The 9,094-nt window shown below is 52.4% G+C and overlaps 1 protein-coding gene across 2 annotated transcripts in view; it reads right to left on the reverse strand.

Annotated features, from left to right (window-relative positions):
• FSTL4 (follistatin like 4) overlaps window positions 1–9,094 on the reverse strand; it is a 407,161-nt gene that overhangs the window by 47,637 nt on the left and 350,430 nt on the right. For both annotated transcript variants that reach the window (XM_077768629.1, XM_077768627.1), the window contains exon 7: window positions 8,031–8,197. In XM_077768629.1, the coding sequence (XP_077624755.1) occupies window positions 8,031–8,197 (167 nt within the window). The remainder of the gene's footprint in view (window positions 1–8,030; window positions 8,198–9,094) is intronic.

Here is a 9,094-nt window from a genome sequence, read left to right on the forward strand (position 1 = left end):
CAGCAGGCAGAGACAGAAAAGCCCTTGCATGCCATCTCCCGCTCAGCTGATGGCTTCTGGTGACCTTCTCCCAAAGTCATTTGACCTCTCTGTTTTTCCTTTTTTTTTTTTTTAATATTTTTATTTATTTCTAGGAGAGANGGTAGATTCCTGTGATTCATTGCTTCCATACAATACCCAGTGCTCATCCCAACAAGTGCCCTCCTCAGTGCCCATCACCCATTTCCCCCTCTCTCCTGCCCCCCACCTGGACCTCCATCAACCCTCAGTTTGTTCTCTGTATTCAAGAGTCTCTTCTGGGTTTGCCTCCCTCTCTTAAACTATTTTTTCCCATTCCCTTTCCCCATGGTCTTCTGTTAAGTTTCTCAAATTCCACATATGAGTGAAAACATATGGTAGCTGTCCTTCTCTGCCTGACTTATTTCACTCAGCATAATACCCTCCAGTTCCATCCACATTGCTCCAAATGACCAGATTTCCTTCTTTCTCATTGCCAAGTAGTATTCCATTGTATAGATGAACCACATCTTCTTGATCCTTTCATCAGTTGATGGACACTTAGGCTCTTTCCATGATTTGGCTATTGTTGAAAGAGCTGCTATAAACATTGGGGTACACGTGCCCCTATGCACTAGCACTCCTGTATCCTTTGGATAAATACCTAGCAGGGTGCTGTTGCTGGGTTGTAGGGTAGTTCTATTTTTTAATTTTTTGAGGAACCTCCACACTGTTTTCTAGAGTGGCTGCATCAGTTTGCATTTCCACCAACAGTGTAGGAGGATAGTCATTCCACTTCTAAGAACTTATCTTACAGACCTATTTACACCACGTGCAAAGAGGTGTGTAGAAGGCTGCTTACTGCAGTACTGCTCGCCCTTAATAAAGCCTGCAAACAGGCTGAACGTGAGCCCCCCTGAGTAGGGCTGGGGAGGAGAGCCCAGACAGGGTAGATGCTCAGGGCACTGTACTCAGGGAGCACCCACCCTGCTACGTGAGAACCTCCCTAAGGGAACCTGTACCTTTGACATGGGACCATGAGCGGTCACTGAGCACAAGGGAAGCTTGGAAGTCAGTATTGTAAGGGAAGAGAGGTGACCCTGAGGAGGCCACTGAGACATCAAAGGCCCAGTAGAGAGAAGCGGTGGGGCAGATGTCCCAGCAAGTTGTACAAGCTGGTGTATCCTGGGTTGGGGCCCATCTCTCGGGGAGCCCTGGCCAATGCTCCCGGTGGCTTGAGCTCACCCAAAGCTCAAAAGAGCCAGATGATCATCTGCAACCGGGATTTCTGACACAAGCCAGAAAGAACTGGCCCAAGCCTTCGAGTGCTTCAAGTGTAGTGTTTTCCAAGATTTTAAAACAAAATGTACCCAAGCATTTAATGAGATTATTTTAATGCAGAACCTATAACCGCTGTCTTTCTTGTTGCAAACAGCTCTCCATGCTAATCAAACGCCTCTCATCTTTTTACAATGGATTCATGACTGGTTCATATAAAGACAATAAAAATTAAATGAGTCATGAGCTCCTAAATCATTCTCTTTTGGTCTTTTTAATAACTTACTTCCAAAGCAGAGCTGGCTGAGAGCATATGCTTCATTAGAGTTATTTGTTCCTGGTTTTACACCATTTAGGCATGGGGAAAAAAACTGAACCTTTTAAACACATCCTTCAAACACTGCCACAAATACTTTCTTCTAATGGGTTTTGTTTTTCTGCTTTTATCACTGTACTCCGCCTACCGACATTTGAAAGCCCCAAATAGCAAGACTTGGTGAAAGAAAAGTGTGGCTCTTTCAAGTCGTGTGAGATATACTGGGTTTGTTATAGGTTTCCTCCCCTACACCCCCCGCCCCCACCACCGCTTTCTAAAAAGCTCAATACAATAGAAACATGTTTCCTCATGCTGAGAATCTCCTGGTCAAGCAGGTCCTGGTGCGGCACTCAGAGCCTTCCAGGCCTTGCTCTTGCTGGGTCCAGAGGCCAGCGGGCTAATGAAACCCTGCAGTGTCGTCCACGCAGGCTCACATCTACAACAGACACATGCCACTGGGGCCCCACCGCAGCAGGTACCGCTGGACAGGAGGCAGGGCCCGCCAGCCCCAGAGCGAGGCCTTGGCAAGGCTGGGGGCTGGGTGTTGTGTCTCCAGAGCAAGGCTGACCGCAGGCCCTGAAAGTTCAGAGCCCCGTGAGTTGCTTCACCCCATTCCTTCATGGACTTGGGGTGAAGGGTCAATGAGACCATACTTGTGAGAGGGCCGGCAGGAAACCTGGGGCTCCCCGGAAACGGGTTAGGACCCCAGCACCGACCCTAGGAAGGATTCAGCAGCTTTGCTGTTTTCTGTGACTTTGCCCATGGCCTCTTCCTGCTTCTGCTCCCCTCATGGGCAGGTCCCGGTCCCTCAGGATCATAAGGGACAGTGAGGAAGACAGTTATGAGGGGAGGGCAGGTGATACTGTTGAGGCAGCACGTGTGCACGAGCTGTGGGGACATTCACTTCACCTCATGGCGAGTGGTCTGCTGCCTAGCCTGGGCAGAGGGCTGAGGCCCGGAATAGCTTTGCCCATTCAGTTTCTGCAGGAAGTGAGTCAGCCTTTCTCTCTCCACCCCCAGAATACCTAGGATGGAGGTCAGGGTGGGGGAGGGGGTGCATAGATCTGCCTCTGAGATGGGTCCCCAGGGCCTGGCAGTGAGTCCTGAGGAGAGGGGCCTAGGCTCTGTGGCCCAGGTGCAAACGCCAGTGCGGTCAGGGGCGGCCCTGGCTTCTCTGTAGGATCCCATGACCCACAGATCCCTGTCCTATCACTGGACTGTATGACCACATGGACCTCATCGGTCCCCTGTCTGCTTGGGTAGCTGCCCTGACAAGGCATCTTACTGCCTGGGGACCAGCTTCCCCTGTGGGCTTGGGGTGTGCTCCCAGAGTGAGGGGGTGCCTTTCCCCTATATGACAACGTGTTGCCAGGGCAGAGCAGGGCCACAGGCCAGAGTGGGCTGACCACAATCTCCCTGGGAGGGCCTGCGGGGTGAGGGCTTGCCCCTGTAACCGAAGCACGGGCATGCTCCTGGACAACAGTTTGGAGTTCAAGCTCAGGCCCAGAGCAGGCGGAGCTGCTGTGGGGACCCACCCTCCAGCCCCCCGCACTTCTGAGGTGGGGCAGTGGGCCATGGGTCCTTGAGGGTTGGGGGACCCAGGTGGGAGACCACAGGGCCAGATCTGAAGGCAGGGGACCCACAACTGCCTTACTACAGAAGCCAGCGGTTGGCCAGGAAGTAACTTTCGGGTCATTTTTTGTTAGCTCTGAGGATTGTGCGCTTCAATAGAAACTATTGATTTCTCATCTGACAAGCAGGAGGAGGCACAAGCCAGAGGCCCCCTTGCCTCGAGGTGAGCAGAATTCCTGCTGCTGCCACCTGTCTCTGGGGACTTTGCGCCCTTGGTCCCAGAGCTGCCCTCTCCTCGGAGGTGGTGGGTGTGTGTGTGTGTCGTTTTTCCAGGGGCAGCTGAGGCAGGGTCCCTGATGCCCTGGGCTGCAGTGAAGCTGAGGCCTCCTACAAAGGAGGGGGCGGTTAGACAAGCACGGGGAGCACACCCTCCTTCCTGGCAGCCTTGAGAAGTGAGGGGCCCTGCATGGCCGGGGGTGGGGTGGGGTGGGCAGTGCCATGCCAGTTTGAATGCTGCCACTAGGGAAGTTACGGAGGATGAAGACCCCTTCTCAAACCTAGAGAGCTCCTTTTGTTTCTGGGTCTGATGTATTTGGGGTCCTCCTTGGTTGCCTGTGCAGTCTGAGGCCAGAAGGGGTTCAGGACTGCTGCAGGAAGGGTGTCTGACCATTTTCACTCCCCGATTAAAAACCCACGGCTCCCACGGCCTGCCGGGAGTGGCCTTTATGTTAACATTCCAAACCTATCGGGTTCTGGCCCCACCCTGCCGCTCTACACCTCTCTCTTGCTTATCACTGTCCCCTGAAGCCAGAAATTCTCTTCCTCTGGCCCCTGGAACTGGCTCCCTCCTCCTAATACAGAGCATGCCATGCTGTGTTGTAATTCTGTGCTTATGGATACGGTGTCCCCCTTGAGGCTGGGGAGGGTGTCTTTGCTCTACATCCTGGGACAGGGCTTGAGAGTCACTGGCGCTTAGTGAATCCAGGGGATGATTCCCCACGTATGCCATCTGGAAGGTCATGCCTTTATCCGGGGACTCATGAGTGCTGACAGTGGCATTGCTCACAGGGGAGTCCAAGAGGCTCCTTCTCACTTGGCTCCAGGCTACATTTACTTTCTGGGGTACATTTACTTTCTGATCAAATATTATTCTGATGCTCGAGGCATCCGTGATGTTTGCAAGTCAGAAAAGTTTAATTACATGTGTCATTAGGATGGCATTCTGTAATAGCTCTGTGACTGAATTCATTAACAGAATTCTTAACAGATAAGACAAGACAAATTAATATTTTGTTGCCCATGAAAGGTTCTCATTAAGAGAGTAGTGAAAAAGTGATTAATATTTTGTTGCCAATCAAGATGTCTCGTACAAATGACAAAGAAAGGAGGCCCACACCCCTCGTGCTCTCTCATCTCTCTGCCTTGGGTTTTGCAGGTGCGGTGCTCCATGCCAGGCGCTAATTACAGCCGGTGATGGCGTTTCATCTCTGGCTGCAGTGGGCGGGTGTGGGAGTGGGCACGCCACAGGCCGAGGAACTCTAGAACACCTCAGTCCCCAGTCTTTGTTCCAGCGGGACTGCCCGGCACCTCCAGGATGTTCTCCCCTGACCAGTTCTTGCTTCAAAAATGCCCCGTGAATCGCGATGCCCTGGCTCTACTCCTCTCTGGCTTGATTTCCTCTGACAGCTACTGTCATCACTGTCCCTAGGTAGGGCTGCCACTTATGAACACCTGCTGTATGCAGGGCACCGGTTAGGTGCTTCACAGATATGTTCAGACTGAAAATGGCCCCATCAGGAGGATATGGCCATCCCCAATTCTCTGCAGGCTCGGAGAAGTTCAACAGCCATCCAGGGCTGCTCCGGAGGTACTAGAGGCAAATGTCACTGTGTCCCACGCTGACGTGGACACCTCAGGGTCATATCTCCCTGCCTGGGGAGATTCACTGGGCTACTGCAGGCTGATGTTGGGGACTCAGGCTGCAAGGTGCTCAGAATGCTGTTTGGCACCAGCAGCAATAATAATAATGATGATAGTAATATCATTAATAGTAAGAATGGTAAGGAGAATGATCATAGTTAGCATGCGACACTGCATACTGAGAACATCACAGGTGTCATTTCATCCTCACTATAACCCTACAAGGCAGGAGCTTTTATTTATCCCCATTTCACAGAGGAAGAAACTGAGGCTTCAAGAAGTCAAGTTCCCTTTCCAAGGTCAGGTCGCTCAACTAGTAAGTGGTGGAGCTGAGGCTTAAACTGGGATCCCTTTGACCTTAGAGCCTGTGTGTTCACTAGCAGGGCATGTTGTCTCCTTTCCCTGCTAAGGCAGAGGGAAGTGTGTGTGTGTGTGTGTGTGTGTGTGTGTGTGTGTGTGTGTGTGTGGCGTGTGTCTGCATGAGTCAGGTGGGCATCCCTATGGGGCTGATGGTGCCCTGCACCCTCCCATGGGGGTTTCTGGGCAGCACAGGGCCTTGCCTGTTTGTGAGCTGCTGACTTGACCACAAGCAGCAAGTGTTTGCAGGGAGGTAATAAGAGGCCATTAATCTCCAGTTGCACCCACAATTAACCCAAATTGCTAACCTCACTGTGAAAAGTAGAAATGCAATTGAGTTGATGCTGGAGGCATGTTCGAGGGAGGGGAAAAACACTCAAAGTAATTTAATTAACCGATGGCAAGTGCATTAAGAGGAGTTCTGCCTCCGCCTTTATTTCTGGTGTCTTTAAATAGAGCATCAAGTAATGCACATGGATGTTCAGACAGACACGGGCAGGCCTGTCCTAGTTTGGAATTAATCACCACTGGCCAAACGCAGTTCAAAGCTGATGCCTCACCTTGAGTGATTTTACACACACAGACCTGTGCACCCCAAAACACACACACCCCACTCTTTGTAAACAGGACAGTACCTCTCCTTGCTGAGATCTCAGACAAGGCCTGGACACCTCAGGCTTGGAAGACAAAGGACTCTGCCCACTCAGCCTCTGTCCATCAAGCACCCAGCAGGGTGGTGCTGACACTGACATTCAGAGACGGGTCGCATTCAGGCTGTGCTCAGCACCGCGGGGAAACTGCAAGGAAATAACCCTGCCCCACATGACAAGGGCGGGAGAAGGGTGTTCCTTGCCAGACTGTGCTCAAGAGAGCACCTCTATGGTGACCCGCCCTCTGCCCGTCTGCTTCCCCATGATCTTCAGGGTGTAGTTAAAGGGCCTAGTGAGTAGCAGAGTCCCAACTTGGTTTCTACAGAATTTCAGGCGGGCTCTCTCCCCACCAAGTAGTCTCAGAGTTGGAAGGAATCTTCATGGTAATAGTGCTGGGCTGCCTTCTTGTGGCTACTATCATTGCTGACCATGGTCCTGCTTGAGGCTGCATGCCTCTGGGAATGGGGAACTCACTGCTTCCTGTGATGGCTCACTCTGTTTCGGGGCCGCGAGGATGGCTCTAATGGTGTTCATCTCAGCAGTCCAAACTTGTCTCTTTTTTGGGGAGCACACTGGCCCTTTGTGCTTGTTGAATTCACAGGGTCACACCGCCCAGGCTGGCTCCTGCTGCATTAGCACCTCCCTTACCACCTCAGAGAAGTTAGCTGGAACTGACCACTCAAGACCACAAGGTCTTCCTTCTCTTGGCCAAGCATCCCATCTGGGCCAGCTCGCCTGTCGTGAGCCAAGGAGTCCTGACTGGCCCCTCTTCGGCCTGAAACTTGTATTCCTGTTACTGTAGCTGTCCTGGAAGTGCCCTCCAGGGATGACTTCACCATCTCCTCAGTGAATTCCTGGGAAGCCACTTCACTCCTGGGGCCAAACCTGGGCCAATACATATACTTGAACTACTCCCTTTGTTCTTCAAGTCCAATGGAAGGAAGGTGCTGCTAATGCTGTTTTTCTAAGAGATAGGATTGCTGTCAGAAGTTGCTCAAAGTCATGAGGCTGGTTTGGGGTTGACACCCGGACCCCAGCCCAGCTATCCTTGTAGGTCACCATAGGCTGCGTGTGCTCAGCTGCTCTCTCTCTCTCTCTTTTTTTTTTTTAACAAATAGTTTATTGTCAAGTTGGTTTCCATGTATCACCCAGTGCTCATCCCCACAAGTGCCCTCCTCCGTGCCCATCTCTCCCCTTCCCCCCCACCCATCAGTCCTCAGTTTGTTCTCAGAATTCAAGAGTCTCTCATGGTTTGTCTCTCTCCCTCTCCCCCACTATTTCCCCCTTCTGCTCACCTCATCAAATCTACACACCTGCACCCAGCCGACAAGGCCCCCGGGGCAGGCCAGTCCGGCCTGATGGCTCTCCTTTTACCTCCTCACCTGGTCTCTGCCCTCCAGCCAACCCAGCCTGGCGGTTCACCTCTGCCCTCTGGAGGGAACCCCGTTCCCTCCTGCCCCCGCTGTCTGCATCCTGCCCAGCTGTGGGGTCTGGAGTCTTCCCTGGCTCTTCCAGCCAGTTGCCACCCCCGAGCCAGAGCCTCCTGCCTTGCCACATGCTCTCTGGGCCTGTGGTCCGTCTGCGCAGTAGGCTCTCTCATGCACCTGCCCCTCTCCCCTCCCAACCCCGTGCCCACCGCACGGATTTCACTGGTGCACCCTGTACCTAGGCCTCCGCCCTGCTCGCCGTACCTCCCCAGTCAGTACACCCTTTCTCCACTGTGGGTCTGACTGGCAGGACTGCAGCTAACATCCAGTCTATTCTCTGCACACGGTGGGGCTTGAAATTTTCTGGTATCTCCAGCTATCAGACAACAGGCTTGAAAGGCATCAAACATGGGATGTTAAAATAAAACACTCTGGCCCTGCCACTGCCATGGACGGTTTGCAGTTATGGCCCTGGGGCAGGTCTGCGTTCAGGGTCAGAGTCTAGCGACTTACATTGATGTCTTCCAAGGCCATGAAGTTGAGGGTAAGCCCATTGCGCTTCCAGACGATGGGGGGCCGCAGGTCTCCGCGGATGGCACAGGTCAGCACAGTGCTCAGCCCCACGGTCACTGTGGCCACATTGACCCTATCCTCAGGGGCGAGGCTGAGCTGAACCACCTCTGCAGGGGAAAAGGAGAAAGTCATCAGATGCACAGCACTCAAAGGCAAATGGCTACAGGGATTTCCTGCTGGGCAGGGCCTGGAGGCTTTGAGGCTCCCTGAAAACTGTCTACAACATGCTGTCTGAATGTACAGATGGATGCTTCTTGTGGGAGAGAGGCCGTGACTTCTGCGAAATGTTCAAAGGGCTCTGTGAATCAGAAGAAGTTAGGAGCCATAGCTAGTGCAGGGAAACCATCTGGGCCATGGATTTATGAGTTGAGCCGAGAACGTGGCTGTCACGCAGAGACCAGAGAGCCAGATGTGCGGTGGACACCCCGCTCCATGCTCCTGGGCCTCATGAAGTCTGGGCCTTTGCTAAGTGCAGTCAAGGTCTGCTGGCTGAGCTGACAGGTTTCTCATCCATCTGGGGGCAATTTAAAGGTTGCAGTGTCTGAAGTCTGGGGAATGAACTGGCTGACCTTTGAAGGTTTGTTTCAGTCTGAGGATTCTTTGAACTTGGATTTGGATTTCTGTTCAGCAACCTGCACTGTAGCCTTTCATTTTTCGAGGCACACTTCAGGCTGTACAAATTATTAATCCTTGCCATTTTATACTTGATGACTGGCATTAAGCCTGATCGTTCTTAAGGCAAATGGGAAGGGCCTAAAATATTTGCTTGCAATCACAGGCTTTTAGAAATTTTCAGGATTTATGAGAAAATTAATCAGACTCAGGCTGTTCATCTACCAAAATGGGATCAGGCCGGGAGGGATAGTTAGCAGCCCACTGATGGAGGTGCCTCCTCCCTGCTGCTTCTCCAGATCTATGACTCAGGGTCCTCGGGGCAGCAGTCAGAGTGGGCATCAGCTGAAGGAGGCCGGCTGGCTGTGGGTGGGTGGGTGGGGGCTGTGCTT

Source organism: Crocuta crocuta, unplaced genomic scaffold (assembly GCF_008692635.1).
Source record: "Crocuta crocuta isolate KB4526 unplaced genomic scaffold, BGI_CrCroc_1.0 scaffold64, whole genome shotgun sequence".
Lineage (NCBI taxonomy): Eukaryota > Metazoa > Chordata > Mammalia > Carnivora > Hyaenidae > Crocuta > Crocuta crocuta.